The sequence below is a fragment of the Vitis riparia genome, chromosome 9, assembly GCF_004353265.1.
Source record: "Vitis riparia cultivar Riparia Gloire de Montpellier isolate 1030 chromosome 9, EGFV_Vit.rip_1.0, whole genome shotgun sequence".
Classification (NCBI taxonomy): Eukaryota; Viridiplantae; Streptophyta; class Magnoliopsida; order Vitales; family Vitaceae; genus Vitis; species Vitis riparia.
Window position 1 is genome coordinate 5,562,862 of NC_048439.1, and position 20,456 is coordinate 5,583,317.

At 34.6% G+C, this 20,456-nt stretch overlaps 2 protein-coding genes across 5 annotated transcripts; both read left to right on the plus strand.

Moving 5' to 3' along the window:
* The first annotated feature begins 7,149 nt into the window (after positions 1-7,149).
* On the plus strand, positions 7,150-13,421 carry LOC117922683 (26S proteasome regulatory subunit 8 homolog A). The gene is made up of 9 exons (XM_034840862.1): positions 7,150-7,417; positions 8,630-8,727; positions 10,628-10,852; positions 11,027-11,089; positions 11,169-11,332; positions 11,575-11,731; positions 11,914-12,012; positions 12,292-12,402; positions 13,012-13,421. Exons 1-9 carry the CDS (start codon positions 7,222-7,224, stop codon positions 13,150-13,152), a joined length of 1,254 nt encoding a protein of 417 aa, XP_034696753.1. The 5' UTR covers positions 7,150-7,221; the 3' UTR covers positions 13,153-13,421.
* A 2,162-nt stretch (positions 13,422-15,583) lies between these two features.
* On the plus strand, positions 15,584-19,971 carry LOC117922581 (boron transporter 4-like). Of its 4 annotated transcripts, none has more exons than XM_034840737.1 (14): positions 15,584-15,797; positions 16,220-16,269; positions 16,442-16,550; positions 16,675-16,757; positions 16,955-17,147; positions 17,231-17,369; positions 17,451-17,616; positions 17,720-17,886; positions 17,987-18,160; positions 18,249-18,344; positions 18,431-18,547; positions 18,719-19,053; positions 19,138-19,420; positions 19,508-19,971. In XM_034840737.1, the coding sequence occupies exons 3-14, from the start codon at positions 16,447-16,449 to the stop codon at positions 19,655-19,657; spliced, it is 2,007 nt and encodes a 668-aa protein (XP_034696628.1). In that variant the 5' UTR covers positions 15,584-15,797; positions 16,220-16,269; positions 16,442-16,446; the 3' UTR covers positions 19,658-19,971. The 4 variants fall into 4 exon arrangements, with proteins under 4 accessions (XP_034696628.1, XP_034696626.1, XP_034696629.1 ...); XM_034840735.1 differs by having other exon boundaries at positions 16,445-16,550; XM_034840738.1 differs by lacking the exon at positions 16,220-16,269.
* The last annotated feature ends 485 nt before the right edge of the window (positions 19,972-20,456 follow it).

A 20,456-nucleotide genomic window follows, 5' to 3' on the forward strand; every position in this document is an offset into this window, starting at 1 on the left:
AAAACCTTCACTAAAAGTGGTTTTACTGCTAAATGCACTTTAAGAGTGCATATGTCAATGATTCTAGAAAGTCCAACTTCCAAGTGTTAGAAAAACCATAACACTTCCTAAAATCACCTAAAACATTTTTTAGAATCACCACCAAATGGTACTCTAAATAGTTAATTATTTCATTAATAAATCATAAATTAGTTAATTATATATGAATATTTAAATGACATGTCATTTCAGGGGAAAAATTACTAAAATTAGATATTTAAATGGCAATTTTTTTTTTCTATATTTGAAAATAAAAAAATAATTAAAAAAAATTGTTTGAAGCTTATAAAATTTGTGATGCTACACCAACACACCATAAATTTTTTTTTCATTGAAAATTTACAAATGCCCCCGTTTGGATACGCTTCATTTTCTTAATTTTAAAATAAGAAACTCATACATAAAAATAAAAATACTGGTTTATCTTATATTTTTTTTAAATTAATTTTAGATATTTTAAAGTTTATTAAAAAAAATTAATAGCTTAATTTTTTTAAATAATTTTTAAAATTATTATTTTCTTGTTTTGTAAGTTTTTAAAATTTTGTATATTATATTAAAGTTATTATTATTTTAAAAACAAAAAGCAAAATCCAACCCTCAATTTCCATAAGTAGAAAACTTGTATCCAATTCTCACTAAGGTCTATGTATCAAACTTCAGTATGTATCATTGTTTAACACGTTTTCCCAACTACGTATGAGAACGACTAAGTCCTAAGACAGCCCATGACTTATACGATCATATAATCCTAATTGCATTTTATGGATCTATGATTTGTTATATATCATTTCTCCTCCCATGGGACCTATCCTTAGAAAATTTTATTGGTTGTTTGGTATGTAATTTGATGACATTTTATCGTTAAATTTTTTTAAGTGAGTAGCTAGGAAATGGAAATATCGTATGTGTATTATTTTTAGGAAAATATTAGAGTATCAAGTCGGTACCTATTAAACTTGTCATTTTTTATCGTAGAAAATATATAATAAAATTTAAATCATTAGATGGAGGTATAAATAGTAAGACCGAGGCAATAAAAGAACAACATTGGGTGTAGATAATCCACCACCCAATAGAAAGTGGCATGACCTAATTACATATATTATATTTGGTATTACTTTTCGGTGTAGGAAAATGTTAGAATACCAAGTTGGTACCTATCAAACTTGTCATTCTAATTGTAAAAAATGTATAGTACAGAGTTGATATCTATCAAATTTGTCATCTAATAGGAAGTGACACGACCAAATTACACATGTTATAATTGGTATTACTTTTCGGTATTGGAAAATGTTAGAATACTAAGTTGGTACCTATCAAACTTGTCATTCCAATTGTCAAAAATGTATAGTACAGAGTTGATATCTATCAAACTTGTCATTCTGATTGTAAAAAATGTATACTTATATTTAGGTGATCAAATGATGACATAAATAATGAGATCAAAATACAAAAGAATGATACTTATAAATAATGAACTCGCCAAAGTACAAAGCAATAGAACGAGTTTGTGTACAAAGTAATAAACCTGATTAGCTAACTTTTCGATATTGTAGGAAACCTTTTTTTTACATTGAATTTAGGGATTGGCTAGATTGGAACGAGTTGGATATTATCAATGGGTTAGATTGGATTGGCTTTTATTGATGTGCTAGATTCAATTGGATTGAGACTAGTCCAAAATTCTTATCAATAAAGGGCTAGACGGGTCTAACTTGTTGCATGCATATGCCTGAACCCATGACCAGAGTAAGTCATGACCTACTAAGCTCTCATGCCAAATCAGAAGAACCTCTCATTTTTAGGCTAGCAAGCCACGCAGGAACACCATATTAAATTTGAAATATGCAAATCATAAAAATAAGGTATAATAAAATGAAAAATGAAATCTAAATTTGAATAAATCAATCTATTAATAAAATAATAAGATAATTTGTAAAGTATGATGTACAAAGTATTTTTTGTATAAAAAAATATCTCTAATTAATATACCAAATATAAGTAATACCCTTCATGAATATATGAAAGTATTTTATACTTCTTCCAACAATGTATTAAATAGACTTTTGGGCCAAAATGGGCTTCTACTGAAACATAATATTAAAAGTGGGCTCCTTCCCAAAGTAATGTTCAAAATAGCCCCCTTGAATCCATATCAGCATAAAACCCAATTTTTTATACTATTTATTTTTACTTTACCAACTTCCATCCCGTGTTGTTCTCTCTTTCCATCCCATGTTGTTCTCTGTGTGATTTTTTCCTTCAAAAACCTAGCTCCACCAGTGGGTCACTGAGAGAGACGTTGGAGCTACAAAGTATTAGGTTAGTCCTAATATTCTTTTTGGCTTATTTTATGTAAATTTTTTGGCACTTTCCCATTTTTTTTCCCATATCAGAATCTCGGTTTTCAGAAAATTATTGTTTTTTCCATTGCTTTTGGTTTTTTCTTTTGTTTACATTCTTCACGGCTATTTTAGCATAAATGGTTTCTTATCATCCTAGAAAAAGAACAATAAATAGAAGAAGAAAGGAATGAGCAAGAATATCAAGAATAATAGGCCACTGAGCCCATTAATCAACCAATCAAACCCCACATTTGCCTTAACTTATGTTCAAGCTTGACCCTCTAGTGATCCCCAGTGGAGTCACCATTTTGTGGACCCCACCTACATTTTTCATGATGCGTTCCCACTTATTTTTTAAAATTTGATTTTAAAGGGGTGTTATGGCTCACCACTGTACCTTCCCAATAGGTAACCTGACCCTCGGACCCAAACTCGGTTTTTCACAGACCTGTTTTTCCTTCAAGAATCACACTTAAGGTTTTTCTTCCTTATTTTATTTTTCTCTTTAAAAATAAAACAAAAATAAGTGGCGAATCTAAGTTTTTTTAAAAAAAAAATCAAATTTTCACCAAATAAATAAAAAGTGAGTTTCGCCATCTAGTGAGAACGCATCATGCAAAATGCGGACGGGGTCCATAAAATGGTGACTCCACTAGGGATCACTAGAGGGTCAAGCTTGAACATAAGTTGAGGCAAATGTGGGGTTTGATTGGTTGATCAATGGGCTTAGTGGCCTATTATTCTTGATATTCTTGTCATTTCCCTTCTTCTATTTATTGTTCTTTTTCTGTGGGCGTTTGGATTTTTGTATTAAACCCACCTTCTAATGACCATTTCTCCAATGACCATTTCCAGGCGGAGGGGTTGGAAAAGAGTAGAAACTTGAGATTCTCATTAAAAAAAAAACCATCAGTTTCTCTTCATTTTTTAGCAATGATGGCTACCCAAGAAAAAAACACATCTCATATTCATATACATCTACTTTTGTTGTCTTTTTCTCACTGATTTCTGTAAAGTACCAGCGAAGTTTGTGAGCTTCTTTAGAGGTTTCCTGGGCTGCATAAAAGGGTTTACACAACTTCTCTTTCTTCTCTCTACAACGGCTTTATTTTTGGGTTATGCTAGAGTATTTCCCATTTGAGATAATTTTGAAACTCTCGTTTCTTTTTGGAGGGTATTGAAACAAAGGGAAGAGAGATTCTTGTTATTATTCTTCTACACCATTTTCCTTTTTTATTCCTAATACTGCTCCCCACACTCCACTCATAACTGACTTCCACACACGGGCCCCAATTTTTTTTACTCCATTTTTTTTCTCATCTTTTACTCCCACACGATCACCCCCCCCCCCCCCCCCCCCCACACTCCACTCATAACTGACTTCCACACACGGGCCTCAATTTTTTTTACTCCATTTTTTTCTCATCTTTTACTCCCACACGATCACCCACCCCCCCCCCCCCCCCCCCCCCCATTTTTACTTCTCTTTCCATTCTTTCTCTTGCTCCTCCATTTCTCTTCTTCTTCCCATGGCCGATCCCCTATTTTTTTTTTCTCCATATTTTTTCTTTCCTCACAGCACACTCCTATATATATATATATATATATATATATATTTTTTTTTTTCTTCTTCCATTTTTCTTCATCTTCTTCCTCCACACACTACCACACACCCTCTCATTTCATTCTTTCCATTTTTTCTTCTTCATTTTTCATTTTTCATTTTTCATTTTATTTATTTATTTCACAAAAAAACCATTAATCCCTCTTCGCCCAGACAAGACCATTGACAGTCGCCACCGCGCGAGCCACTACCGGCCGACGACTCGTTCCTCTTTTCTCTCATTTTCTCCTTCATTTACTTTCCAATCACACCCATTTATTATTATTATTATTTATTTATTTATGCAGTAATGGTTTGTGATTTTAGGTTTAATTTATTTAGTTATTTATTTATTCAATTGAGTTTGGTTTTAATTGTGAATTGAATTAGCATAGATTGAGCTTAATTTTGGTTGTGAATTTGAGTTTGTTTATTAAATTAGGTTTGAATTATGAGTTATTAAATTTAGGCCTAATTGAATTTATTTTGATTTATTGTATTTGGGTTTGACTACTTGTGCTTGTATTTTGGTAATTAATTGGGAAATTTTGTAATATGGCTATTGATGTGTGAGATATTTTTGTTTGGTTACATTTGCTAATTTGGACTCATTTTTAATTGCTAAAATTTGTTGGACTAATTTGAAATTTGAATTTGGGCTTGAATACCTATTGCGAATTTTATACATTTCTAGATATTTACATTTGGACTATTTTTGTTTTTGCATGGGCCAATTCTGCAATTGTGTTGGCTGAGTATGGATTTATGACACGTGGAGTACAAAATTTCATAAAAAAAAGTGAGACTAGAAAAGCCGTAGGAAGACATTGAACTTGTTGTAAGCTTGTATGTGTACATATTTGATTTCCCACTTATATTTAGTTTTATTTTTATTAATTTCTGTAAATATTTATCTGTGTATATTTACTTGTTATATACAGAATTGAACATCGAGCAAATTAGAAATTTTGTTTAAATAAGAGGAATAATTCGGTAAATATGTTTTAAGAGGAATAATTTCTCTTTTGATTGTCAACTATTATACTTAATGAATGTTGTTTGATCTTAGTCTTGCTATTTGATATACATGTGATAATTTTATACTTGAGCTAACTTTGTTTCTATGATAGCGCTTTATTACATGCTTCCAAGGTACGCTCCCACTCCTACTTCATTTATTTATTCGTTCTCATGCTCGATTTGTTTTATTATTTGATCATTTCATTGGTATCCATTGATTTCCTTGTCAATTGTCACACTTGCTTCACCTTATTTAGTAGATACCTTATTATAGGGCTTAGAGGGGTGCTACGGCTCATCACCATACCTTCCCAATAGGTAACTTAACCCCCGGACCCGGATTCGATTTTTCACAGACCTGTTTTTCCTTCAAGAGTCACACTTAAGGTTTTTTTTTTTTCTTATTTTGTTTTTCCCTTTAAAACTAAAACAAAAATAAGTGACAACTCCAAGTCTTTTTAAAAAAAAAAATCAAATTTTCATCAAATAAATAAAAAATGAGTTTTTCCATCGAGTGGGAACGCATCATGCAAAATACGGGGTCTACACCATACAATAAAAATATAATTTTTTATCATTTAAAAAAATATGACGAATAAATGTTAATAAAATAGTTTATAAATAAATTAATAATAAATTTATATTTGAGTATGTGATTACTCAATGTGTGTGACTAATATCCCCCAATCTTGGCCAACGGAAATAAGCAAGTGAGTTTTTACAATTACTTGAAATTCTTTCACAAATGATAGTCTTATACACCTTTTGTACAATTAATATATTTATCTTGTACAATTAGTGTAACACTTGTACGATGGTGCAAATTCTATACACATGCATAAATTGTGTATCTATATAAAATATGTAAACTATGTTTTCAATGGTTTGATTAAAAAAAAAACGTGAAAGACGTTTAAATAAAATTTATAAGATGGGTCTGTGATAAATGAATGTGTGACATGAAGTTGTGTAGTCATTGGATGACAAAAAAAAAAAGTTGTCCAAAATTGATCAAAATCGTTCACAAAGAATAGCTTCATACACATTTTATACGGTTGGTACATTCATATCATACAATTAGTATAATACCCTTATATAACAGTGCAAATTTCATTCACTTGTATATTTTATGTGCCCATATAAGATTTGTGAACCATGTTTTTAATGGTTTGATTAAGAAATGAGTGAAAAACGTAAAAACAAAAAATTTCTTAGACATTGTTAGTAAGATAAGTATTCAAATTGCCATATATGAGGTAATAAAGTATATGAGAGGAGTATGTGATAGGGGAATGTGTGATATGAGAGTATATATTTCAAGACTAGTGAAAATTCTTTACAAATGGCAACCTTATAAGCCCCTTGTCCTTGTATATTTATTATATTTGTTTTTTGTTTTGTATAGTTAGTATAAACAATAGTGCAAATTTCATGCATATGCATAAATTATGTTTACATAGGTGCATTATTCATGTTTGCAATAGTTTGACATTTTAAATAATTAAAACAAATAAAAATTTATTTCATTTCATTTTCCTTAAAAAATACAATTAAAAATAAAACAAATAAATTATCTAAAAACCATTATTTCATCCTAGTCTTTGCATTTTGTTCCTAAAGTTCAAGATTTTACAATTTATCACAAAATATTAAATATTGTTACTTAATGTTCAAACCTTTTGAATGATTATTATATCATCACATGAGTTTTTATATTAGTAAATTTTTTTTCTTAAAGTAAAGTTATACTATTAAATAATTTTAAGAGGTAAATTGTTCAATTCTAATTATGCAAAAACTAGTTTTAAAATTCTCACAAACTACTCTTATTTCTCCCATTTATTGGGTTGGGTTGGGTCAGTCCACTTGGGCACTCAAACCCAAACCCAATTCCAACTCCAACGAAGTGTAAATGTCAAATTCCATAAATATTGACTAAGACAAACATTATTGGGTTAATTTTTTTTTTGGGAGGAAACATTTTCTTTTTAGTGAATTACATGATCAATCCAACCCGCTTGTCATCGTGGTCGGGTTCCATTTGACCCAATAGAGTGTCGGGTTAAGAAATCCAACCCGAACCCGTAATTCGGAAAAGTTGGTGAATCGGATTGATGCCAAAGAAGGAGAAGCATTGAAGAAAGAAATCGAAGAGACTTGCACAGAAAGAAATCACACTGGACAGGTAGCCTCCGTTTGGTTGAGGAGAAAATGGCGACAGCTTCAACGGAGAGGTCACTGGCGGAGCCCATGGCGGAGGAGAGGTGTACGGCGAAGACGAAGCAACAAGGCGAGGGACTCAAGCAGTACTATCTGCAACACAATCACGATCTCCAGCTCCAGGTCCGCCAGAAGGCTCACAATCTCAACCGCCTTGAAGCCCAACGCAATGATCTCAATTCTCGAGGTCACTACTTCTAACGCTTTCTGTGTTTGTGTTATTACTGCAATTCGTTTGGCTGTTGGAAATTTGTTGGGAAAAAGGGAGATTGAGATCGATAGTTTTGAGTGTTGTGGTTTTTTATTATTTGAGACGCAAATGTTACGTAAGCGGACGTATGTTTATGAAGTTTGTTTAGTCGTTTAGGTTTTGATACAGTTCCTTTGTATTTTGTTTTGAATCTTGATCTGAGGTTCGTGACTTTTCCAGACTTGGGTTGGTATGAGAACAAAATGGACTCTGGAAGTGATTCAATTGTTTGCATTGCAAAGGGTGAATTTTGGGATGTAAAATTGGAATTGGAGGGATCAATTTCAAAACAAAACCTTTGTGGAAGAGAAAGAAGCATCTCTATGCAGTCTCATCATAATACGAGAAACTCAAGGCAACTAAGCCCAATGGCTGTATTGGCCTTAACATTGGAGGCCTTTTTCTTTTTGGTTGATTCCTCCCGTTAGCTTAGTTCAACTTTTAGTTTCTTTCTCCTTGCTCTTTGGTTGCCGAGATAGTGGAGGAAAAGAAATGAAAGATCTTTTTTTATTTTATTTTTATTTTTATGCTTGCATGTTCTATTATTTCATTTTCAATAAAACGTAGAACTAAATTGACATGTCTAACGCTTAATGAAGTGGCCTTTTTTGTTTTATCACTTTCTGAATGATGACAAGTTTAGATTCAAAATTTCTTTCTCTTTATCTTCCTATATTCTCAGAGGAATTAATTAGAAGTTCTCATAATTTGATTTGGAATTACACTTGTTTATAAATTATATATTTCCTTGTTCTGTTACTTATTCACTTTTGCAGTTTTTGGTATCTCTTTCTAGTCTCATGACGCTTTCTTATGTTTTTCTTTAGTACACACGCACTCACAACATTTCTCCTTTCATTATTCAGCTCAATGTAAAGCCTTACCCTTTAGTTGACTGTTGGAAATCCTGTATTTTGCCTCAGGTCTATTTTTATTTTGGCCTCCCTCATTCTTGCAATGCCTTAAACTTGAATTGCTTTACTCTCTGTTTATTGGTCTTCCTTGCTCTTGAAAAAACACTTGTACCATCAAAACTTGATTCAATATCAGACCAGATTACTGTTCTAAGAATTCAGCCAGTAATAAAATCTTGAGTTTCTTCAACTTGGGTGGTTTATGATGTTCACATGCATATATTTTTAATGACAGTGAGGATGCTTAGAGAAGAGTTGCAACTTCTTCAGGAGCCTGGATCATATGTTGGTGAAGTTGTCAAAGTTATGGGGAAGTCAAAGGTCTTAGTTAAGGTTAGTGGGATTTTTTTTGGCTTTTTCCTTATTGGCAAATTGCTTTACCTTGCTTGGAGATATTCGTTCATCATTTTTGTATTTTTTTCCTCTTTAATTATTATTTTTTTTCTAACTGCTGTTATAATTCCTCTGTTTATTACATTTTTGCCATATTATTTCCCTTTGCTTTTGCTTGGTAACCTTTTGTTTTTGGGTACATGGAAGGGGCCTTTACATTGCAACCCAACTCCTTTGCCACCTGAGTTAGGTCTTAAGGGATTATGGTTTTCAACAATATAATGCACAATTCTGAAAAATGGGCATATGTTGTCTGGGAACTTGAGATCTAGTCTTGTTCATTCAATCACAGTGGATGGGTCTTTCTAAGTAGTAAAATTTATACACCACCGTGAAGTTTTTCATCGCTTCCCTTAACCCCTTCAGTAAAGTAAAAATCTTGGCTTGGGTTTGCTTCCTGCCACCCACCTACTTGGAGAAGTTGAAAATGCTCAACTCCAGATAATCCATAAAAATAGCTCCAATACCATTTTAGCTCTGATTACAAGATTAAGTTTGATCCTTTAGTGGAAGATTTTAACTGCTGATATGATTAGGGCTATGTGGCCTGGTATTGTAAATCTTGATATCATCCCTTAAAACTAAAGAAAAGGGAACTCATTCTATGTTTATGGCAGTGAAAGCTCGAAGCAAAGAGTAGACTTGGATTCTCTCCCTAATAGTTTCAAAATAAATAAATAAATAAAAATTAGGCTTTTATTTCCAAACAAGCAAACAAGTTGACCCAAGGTGGCACACCTCCAATGCACTTTGTTGCACTACTCCAAGTCCTTTATTGGATATTCCTAATATAGATAAGATTGGTGGTAAACAACAAATCCAACATCCACAAAACCAAGGAAAAACTGTCATAAAGAATAAGAAATTTACTAATTAGTAAAAGGGGTGGTTGGTTATTAGAGGAACATGAAGCTACTCAGATCAAGTCCAACATCCCACATAGGGCCAGTTCAATCCTTCTGCTTGTTGGGGATGCAAAGATGCCTCTGAGCTAAAAAAAGCATCTAAAGTCTATAAACAACATGAATGAAAATAGAAGAAATAATGGATTTGAGTTGGATCATTATGTTGCAATGGCTGATATGCATCCATAGGTCAATGATGTAAGTGCCATTTTGCAGGTTAGGAATGTACATATTAATGATTTTGATGTCTTAGTTTGAATTGTTCAATTCTTTTAGATGATTAACTACTCAAAACAGATGCCAGTTTTCTGATAAAAAAAAAAAAGAAAAAAAAATAGATGTCAGTTTTACAAGGAACTCTCAAGAAGAGAGCAGATCTCAGTTGAGATTACGAGAACTGTGATTTAAATGAGCTGTTCTTACACACATTGAAAATTGATTCTGAGGATGTTCCTGAGGCTGCCTAGGCCCTAAAATGAATTTGCTTGCTTTGTTCCATGTAAAAACAAGTTTTTTCATGTTTAGTTCATACTTTACCATGTTTCCCTACTTGCCAGTGGCATGATTTTTGACCGAGTACCTAATTTACATTGACATTTTTAATGTTGAGTGCAACCATATTACATTTTTCTGGAAACCAATTTTTTTTTTTTTTTGAATTTTTTTTGTTTAGTGGCTACCTTTGGAGGATTAACTCACATTGGAAAATCGTAGGCAATTAGATACATTAGCACAGAATTTAAGTTTTCCTTTTTTCATGAATTAATGCAAATCACAAATCCTCCTCTCATACAGTGAAATAGTCCCTTCTGTTGATACTGTGATAAAAATTTCTGTTGTCTGTGTGGGTACATTTTGTAGAACCCGATAGCAAACAGTGTATGGTTTTCTTGTCTCATTTCTATGGTTATTCACCTTCTTTTCCTTGTGTTCAGGTACATCCAGAAGGGAAGTATGTTGTAGATATTGACAAGAACATAGATATCACAAAGATCACACCATCAACTAGAGTTGCTTTACGGAATGATAGCTATGTGCTCCATTTGATCTTGCCAAGTAAAGTAGATCCCCTCGTAAACCTTATGAAAGTTGAAAAAGTTCCAGACTCCACATATGACATGATCGGTGGTCTTGACCAGCAAATTAAAGAAATAAAAGAGGTTTGTCCTTTGACCAATTCTTACATGTTATTTCATTATTATTATTACCATTAGCAGCACTTTTACCTTGATTTAAGTTAGGATTTAAATTCTTAATCTATAGATAAGAAAGGTATCTCAGATTTTTATTTTCTCATTTTGGTTTACCTTGTTTTTGTTGTCTTGATCTTTCAGGTCATTGAGCTTCCAATTAAACACCCTGAACTGTTTGAGAGTCTTGGAATAGCTCAACCAAAGGTAGTTTTAGTTGAAGTATTTTGCTGGAGCTTAAGTATCATAAGCTTTTATTAATTTGATTTTGATTTCTTTATAACAGGGAGTCCTGCTGTATGGGCCACCTGGTACAGGGAAAACTTTGCTTGCAAGGGCAGTAGCTCATCATACTGACTGTACTTTCATCAGGGTTTCTGGTTCTGAATTGGTTCAGAAGTACATTGGTGAAGGCTCCAGAATGGTTAGAGAACTTTTCGTGATGGCGAGGTTTGTATAATCTCTTTGAAATGCGATGCACTGTTTGTGTTTGAATGCGCTAAGTCTAAACCAGGTTTATAAATGCTTCTCTTTAGGTTCGATGCTGTGATTTATTGCGTGTTTCTGGATTGATAAATCATGTTGTTTTTTGTAGAGCCCATCAACAACAATAACAAAAAGGAAAAAAAAAAATGTTGCTTTCTTTGTTGCTGTTTGTTTAAACTTTACTTTTTGAACTATCTTTCTTACAGGGAGCATGCACCATCAATAATCTTTATGGATGAGATTGACAGTATTGGATCTGCTCGTATGGAATCAGGAAGTGGCAATGGTGATAGTGAAGTCCAGCGGACTATGCTGGAGCTTCTCAATCAACTGGATGGATTTGAAGCATCCAACAAGATAAAAGTACTATTAATAATTGCTACCCTTTTTGCTTCTGCTGTAGTTGTGTGTGCCCACTTGTATTATATTTGTGTATTTATATGTATTATGTGTGTGGTATTTGTTATCTAGTAGAATCAGCAAAATGGTTGGAAATTGGTGGAATCTGTATGTCATATCTGTGACAACATGATCAATATTTTCAGGTTTTAATGGCTACAAATCGAATTGATATTCTTGACCAAGCCCTCCTCAGGCCAGGACGGATTGACAGGAAGATCGAGTTTCCAAATCCCAATGAGGAGGTAGTATACTACTTTTACTGTGAAATCTTCTGCAACCTTACAATACATAAAAAACGGTTCTTTGGTCTGCTTTCCTCTTTCCCTTGCATGTTCTTGTGCAATGTAACCACAATGATGGTTAAACATAGGTGAAAATAATTTCATCAGTATAGGACATCATTGCATATTCATTTGGTCATGTTATGGTTTTTAGGATATGTGATTTGACTTTCTGGTAGCTATGTTGCTATCTGACTGGCATTGCATATATTAAAGATTTTTATTTTTTGAATTACTCAGTCTCGCTGGGATATTTTAAAAATACACTCGAGGAAAATGAATTTGATGCGTGGGATCGATCTGAAGAAGATTGCAGAGAAGATGAATGGTGCATCTGGTGCAGAGCTCAAGGTCTGTTTCCACTTCATTTATTTTTTATTTCAGATAAAAAGGCATTTCTCCTCTTATGAACAAGTTGTAGGTAGGCTGTTCTTTTCAATTGGTCCTCATTTTCAGTGATTTTCCTTCTCAAGCTCATCCAATTGTATGATTCCTTGGTATGATGACGATGGCTAGAGGGGTTTTCGTGACCACTTTCTTCCTCGCCACTGCACTCTGCTGTGGAGGGAAGAGAGAGTAAATATCCTTGCCAGTTTCTTTGATAATGCAGGGAACATCTGCATTTCACTTTGTTGTCTTTGTATTGTTTGGCTGGTATATTTATAGCTAATAGGAATATCTATGTCCATTTGTTGGTTTTCTTTCCCTCGTCCGTAACAGTTTACATGGGCCCAACAATATTCCCTAAGTACAGATTAGCCTCTTTTGCAATCTTCTATGGTGTCTTTCAGTTCTTTCCTGCTAAACTTTTTACTTGGTTAATTTTGTCATTTTGCATACAAGAAAATTTGGTAGCCATCCTGACTTTCCTGCCTTCATAGGTTTTTGAATATAATGGAAACCATTTACTTGCATAGATCTGATACCTCTCGGATTGAGCATTTGAACTTTTGTCTGCAGGCGGTATGCACAGAAGCAGGGATGTTTGCTTTGAGGGAGAGGAGGGTTCACGTAACACAGGAAGATTTCGAGATGGCTGTAGCCAAAGTGATGAAGAAGGAGACGGAGAAAAACATGTCCTTGAGGAAACTTTGGAAGTAGACACTATTCATTTGTTTTATTTGTTGCCCTTTTCCCTCTCATGAAGCAAATACCCACTAACCTATATGAAGTTATAACCCATCATGTCTAGGGGCTTCACTTTTCTTATTGGTCTCCTGCTCTCTCTCTTTCTCTCTCTATCTATCTATTTGAATGTGCTTTGGAAAGGAATGAAGACACACATGATTCCTCTTTGAATTTCAATAGTTCATCATAACAATTGCATGCCTGAATGCTATGACAACTGACACAAAGTGATTTCATTTTCAGAAGATTCTATAGTAGTAGCAGAAGCTGTGGAAATATCATGAAAACCATGTACTAATTTCTTTTGAAATTCAAATTGCCTTCATTGGGTTGTGCTATTTTAATGGGATTGGGTTGGGAACTTGGCTCACCTGAATTGGAAGAATTGGCACCCCAAACACGGACATATGTGTTCAAACTCTCACCTCTTCTCAATTTTTGTGAATATTCATTGCCACGTGGACATGTTTCCAGGATGTTACCCTTGATATTTTCCAATCAAAGGAAAGCCGCATTCATTAGGCCATTTGGATTTTGTCTTCAAATCCAACTCTACAACTGTCCACAGAAAAAGGTGAACTTCAACTTATCATTTTCAATCACACCATTCAACCCCACCAGCCTTTTACAATCCGTAACGCAATTGAATTTCATTACGAGAGGGAGTAAGAATTAATTGTGGACAGGTACATTCATAGTCTCGTTTGTTTTAACACGTTGGAAATAAGAAGACGCCAGCAATCAACTAGTGTTTATTTTGTCAGATTCTCCTTCTCTATCAATGGGCAATTTCTATCAACATGAGATGCTGAGAAGTCCACCAATAAAAAGATTGAGAAAGAAAGAGGAGGAGAAGAAGAGGAAGATGATAAAATCTCCAAATCCTTGGGAGTAACAGGTACGTAGCTAAACATGAAAGAAACAAATCATTTCCACTTGATTGCCATTCCAACGATTCCCATTCCATGGCCACATATTTCTCTTGGTCCAAATCTTTGTTCTCTTTCCGTTTCAGTCTTTGTCTTGAAGCAAGAGGAGAACAGAACACACATTTTCCAAGCCACTTCCCATCACATAGAAACCATCATCCTCCTAATCACCAACAATTTTCCGAGAGAGTTTGCGTCTTTGAATTTTTTTTTGTAGAAGGATGCACCCCACATCTGATTGGGCATCACTTCCCGAGTTCCAAGCTCATCAATTTTGAATGCACATGTGCTTGGAAAGAAGTATTTAGGCCGCCCGCCAATTAAGCTAGCTGGCTGGCTCACTGGGTCCACAAATTCCACTCTAAATCCCAATTCTAATTGGTGACCTTTGACCCACAAGGTCTTTTGGCCCTGCCCAGGGATTAGGGACTTTTTAAAAAAAATATTATTTTTAAAACTATCATAAAAATATAAAAACAAAAATATAATTATTTTTACCACATATTTTATTTTTATATTAAAAAATTCTTACTCGTCTTTTTTAAAGAATTCATTTTCCACATCAAAAGTTTTTATATTGAATTCATCCTTTTAGAACACGAGTTCATTTTTATTGAATCAAAGTGGCTTTTTAACAAAATATCTTTTCAAAAGACGGGTTTGATATTAAATACAAAAGTCCAACAATTTTAGATTTTTTTTTTTTTTTTTTTTTTTTTTTTTTTTTTTGTAAGTCACCTGCCATTTCTTCTAGAAAGCCCCCTGTCCAGTTGCAAGCAATGTGGACTTACTAACAAAGTCATTTCCCCAGGACTAAAAAATGAGTGCTGCCAGCAGATCAATTGAAGGAAAGAACAGGAAGAATATTCAATTAAGTGACAACTTTAATCTGATGACTTTGATTTAAATACAATGCTTTATTCCCATATTGGTTGGTGCATCCATGGATGCCCAAGAATATTCTTGTTTCACATTCATGAGTCCGGTAAAGGTCCAACCTCAGGTGTGAACACAAAGGATGAACAATGAAAATATTTTTTTATTTTTTTATAAAAAAATATAAAAGAAAATTAAATATAATTAAACACGGGTTTAAAGTAGAATATAAAAATAATTTATTGATTTTAATTTTTTTTTTTTTTAAATTTATATAGATTGTGTGACATGTAATTTCAAAGGTAATGAATATCCGCCAAAAAAGGTCCTGCCATAAGTATGGTTTTATTACCATATACTATAAACCAGGAAATAATTAGAAGTTAGGGCGTGTTTGGGTGCGCGCTCAAGAAATCGGTTTTCCCCTTGTTGAAATTGGCAAAACAGCAAACGTCACCTGCAGAACTTTCTTGAGAATTGCTTCCCGCGTTAACCACTTACAGAAAAAATTTCCCAAATGGATATACAATAAATGACCCAGAGCGCAGCATCTGCGTTTTCTGAGAGTGAATCCAAACATACCCTAAATTGCCCGCTTATTCTGAAACGCTGCTGACCGCATTGCTTAGTTGTCCCACTTTGATTCGGTTTTGCTTCCCAAGTATAGCGAAGTGTAGTCCATACCTACTCGCATGGGCCTTTATATATAGACGTGGAGCTTTGCTTTGTCTCTCCGAGAAACCACCAGGGTTCTACAAGCTTTCCCGGCCACTTCTTCGGCGATTTTTGCCGGGAGGGTGACCGGAAAGTCAGGTGAGTTTCTGGGGTTCAACTTTCTAGCCATCCAAACACCACTCATTAGTCTGAAGAAACTGGTTTTCAGTTTTCTTGTTGTGGTCTTTGCCAAGCAAGTTCAATTCATGACCGGTTTTTACTTGATAATATTAAGCATCTGGCATTGTTTCTTTCCTACTTTCTTCAGTTTTCTTTTTCTATTGTCTTGAAGAGAAAACATTGATTTGTTTGTTTGCTCCCAGAAGCGAGAAAAATGTTAATCAACCAAAAAAAGTTCTTTAATGAATGTTGTCACCTGTCAATATGTTCTTTCTCTAAAACCTTCTTCTGTTCTTTTTTTTTTTAATTTCCCGTTTCTGTCTTTTTTCCAGATTCAAACAGAGGGACTAACTCTATTTTCTCTGCCATTTTTTTTTTCCATTTTGTTTTTTCTTTTGTAGTTTCCATTTTTGCACTTCTCAATTGTTGACTCTCCTGCCATTGTCTGATTGTAAGTTTTTCCTGCTTTTCAAAAGCAAAAATTCCAGTGATTCTAACACATGGAATAAAAGCAAGAAAAGTACTTCCCAAAAGTTAACCAAATGATACCATTGGAATCCATGAAGATTTTCACTGGTTATTATGTAGAGTTTTCCCTGTTTGATGGCTCTATTTTCTTGTAGCAGCAATGGAGCAAATCAAGACTCCATTCAGAGGAATAGCAGAAGATATCCGAGGAAGAGCATTATGTTATAGGCAAGACTGGACCGATGGTATTCGATCCCGCATTCGGTATTTTCCCATTTTGAAACTAAAAAAAAGAAAAAAAAAAGAAGAATATTGTACATCATGACCAATCAAAGTTCTTTTTTTTTTTTCTCCAATTTTGACTTGTTTTTGTTCCAATCTATGCCAGGATATTGGCTCCAACTACTTACATATTCTTTGCTTCAGCCCTTCCTGTTATAGCCTTTGGTGAGCAATTGAGTAGAGATACAGGTTGGTCGGTTTTCCTTTATTTTTCCTCAACACAATTTTGATAGTATCAAAATGAAGTCAAGGAGGTCTGAATCACAAAGAGAAATCAAACCCTTCATTTGGTAGACAATAATGGAGGAAAAGAAAAAATCAATTCTAATTTCTGAATATATTTTTCCTTGTGTTTATCAATGAATATGAATTCTTTTGGAATGTAGATGGAAGTTTAAGCACAGTGGAAACTTTAGCTTCTACTGCTATTTGTGGTATCATCCACTCAATTCTTGGTGGGCAACCTCTTTTGATATTAGGAGTTGCAGAACCTACTGTCATAATGTACACGTATCTGTACAACTTCGCCAAAGGAAGGGCCGAGTTGGGACAAGAACTCTTTTTGGCATGGGCTGGATGGTATAGGAACTGACATTCTTCTATTTTCAATCTTGGGCACTTGAAATTTTGTTTGATTTTGATCTTATTCAAAACTCCTACAGGGTTTGTGTGTGGACAGCTCTCATGCTGTTCCTTCTTGCAATATTCAATGCTTGTGATATCATCAATAGGTTTACAAGGATTGCAGGGGAACTTTTTGGCATGTTGATTGCTGTTCTCTTCATTCAAGAGGCCATCAAGGTATCACCAATCTAGAAAGTAAAATAAATTATTTAGATAGATGATGGGACAGATGATTATGGAAGTATGTTTGAATTACAGGGAGTGGTGAATGAGTTTAGGGTTCCTAAAGGGGAAGACCCAAAGGCAGAGAAGTACCAATTCCAGTGGCTCTATGTCAATGGGCTGCTCAGTATTATATTTGTTTTTGGTCTGCTCTACACTGCCTTAAAGAGCCGAAAGGCACGGTCATGGCTGTATGGCACAGGTCTGTGTAGGAAATTTTGTGATAATCATTTTTTTAAAAAAATTTTTTTATCAGCAAAGTAGCTGTTATTATGCAGAATCTGATATGTTTCAATGTCATACAGGGTTGTTCAGAAGTTTCATTGCAGACTATGGGGTTCCATTGATGGTTGTAGTGTGGACAGCCCTGTCTTTCAGTGTGCCAAGCAAAGTTCCATCTGGGGTTCCCAGGAGGCTCAATAGCCCTCTCCCTTGGGACTCTGAATCTGTATACCATTGGACTGTGATCAAGGTAATGGTAGTTTGTAAATTTGTTCAATCTGTTCATCTAGCCTTAACTTTCGGTTTTCATTGTATACTCAAAACAAATGCTTCAAATACACAAATTACAGGATATGGGCAATGTCCCTCCAGCATACATCTTTGCTGCCATTATTCCTGCTTTGATGATAGCCGGGCTTTATTTCTTCGATCACAGTGTTGCTTCACAGATGGCACAACAGAAGGAGTTCAATCTCAAGAAACCTTCTGCTTATCACCATGACATCTTGCTGTTAGGATTTATGGTATGTACAAAAGAACTTCAAGAATGGATGGCTCTTTTCCTGTTTTTATTTCTTGAAACTCAACTTTCCTATGAAATAAACATCTCAGACTCTGCTTTGTGGATTGCTTGGATTACCTCCTTCAAATGGGGTCCTGCCACAGTCCCCCATGCACACTAAGAGCCTTGCTACACTCAAAAGACAGGTGCGTGGACGGATTCCGAAGGAAAATTTCATTCTATTGTTGCTAACTTGTTTAGATGTTTAACTAGTTTAATCTATGACTTGCAGCTGATTAGGAAGAAAATGGTGAAAAGTGCCAAGGAAAGCATAAAACAGAAAGCCGCCAATCCTGAAATCTATAGCAATATGCAAGCTGTGTTCATTAAAATGGACAATACCCAACCTGTAAGTTGTCTGGTCATTCCGTTATACTAAGAAATCAAAAATTTTTTCAAGTTTCTTATCAAGTGCATTTTAAGTATGATTCTTTGTTGAATATCAATTGTACTCAAATCATTCCTTCGAACTTCAATCTATTACTATCCCCTCTTACACTGGCGTTATCGGTTGTTCTAGACAAAAGCAGTAGTTGAAGAGTTGGAAGACCTGAAAGAGGCAGTCATGAAGGGAGAAAATAAACAAGCAAACAAAGAGGAAAATGCCACAGGCACATTTGATCCAGAGCAGCATATTGACCTCTACTTGCCCGTTCGGGTTAATGAGCAGAGAGTGAGCAATCTGCTGCAGTCCCTCCTTGTGGCCGCAGCAGTATTCGCTATGCCCTTAATAAAGAAGATACCAACATCCGTTCTTGCAGGATACTTTGCCTACATGGCCATTGACAGCCTCCCAGGGAACCAATTCTGGGAGAGGTTCCTACTTGTCTTCATCACTCCTCAGCGACTCTACAAGTAAGCTGCTCTGCCTCTATTTATCATTTGAGGGTACTTTTTTGATCTTCCACTAATCGACTTTTCCATGGCCATTGTTGACAGGGTGAAGGAAGGGGTCCATGCTTCATTTGTAGACATGGTACCATTCAAGTCTATAACCATGTTCACCCTCTTCCAGTTGGTATACTTCATGTTGTGTTTTGGGGTGACATGGATACCTATAGCTGGAATTCTTTTCCCCTTACCATTCTTCATTCTCATAGGCATTAGACAGTATATCCTCCCTAAATTCTTTGACTCTCATCATCTCCGGGAGCTGGATGCAGCTGAATATGAAGAAGTTGCTGTGGCCCTCACCGCACATCCTCTTGGCCTGTCTTCTAAGGTATGTGACTTGTGCCAATGTGCCATCTCTATGGTTCTCTTCACCTTTATCATGTGTTCCTTATATTAGTCTGCAACATATGTCCAGGAAGTGGAATCAACTCATTCCGGAAAGGCAGAAGATGGAATGGATTTGAGTGATGGGGAGATATTAGATGAACTAACGACTAGTAGAGGGGAGGTGAAGCGGAGGACTCTAAGCTTTGGGGAAGAAAAACATGCCCAAGAAAGATACTGATTACTCCATCTCTGTGATGTTCAAAGTAGAATAAATTGAAGAAGTTGTGTTAAAAAGGAAGCTCAAAAGATTTGTGGGTGGTATAGATTTTGATTTGCAGATTCATCCATGAAAAGAGCATCAAAATGGGAAGAGATGGTGATGACAGTTGTATGTAGTTTTACTTAGTTGATAACAGAGGAAAGCTGATATGATGTACTGGGAGTTTTAGTTTTAGTTGATAGCAGAGGATTCTATTTAGAGCTCAATCCCATTATTTTTTTGTTCATTTTAATAAAAGTATACATATAATATTACAGCAATTTCCCCCTTTTTTTCCCCTTTCTAGTCAGACCTTAACATGATCCATTTTCTGTGTGGATGTTATCCCTAATCCATCACCTTCTTCCCCCTTGCTCTCTCCCTCACTTTCTCTCTTTCCACTTCATTCATTTCCTTTTCCTTCTAGTCATCCCTTCTTCTCTCTCACACACATACTGAAATAGGGAAGGAGAAGAGGTGAGGGAGAGGAAGTAGAAAAAGATGGATTAGTTTTAAGATTTGGGTGGGAGGAAGAACATGAACACAATCTCGTATGCTTATTTTCATTAAAAAATATTTTAGTTTGAACCCAAAAACTTGACTCCTACTTGACAACAGTTTTCAGAATAAATTTCTATTATTCAAAACAAAAATTTAAGAAAATATGTTTGATAATTGAAAATTTCTTGTTTTTTATTTTTAAGAATAGATTTTTTTTTTTCTTTTTTACATAAAATTATTTTTTACTATTTTCACTTGTTTTCTATTATTTTCATTT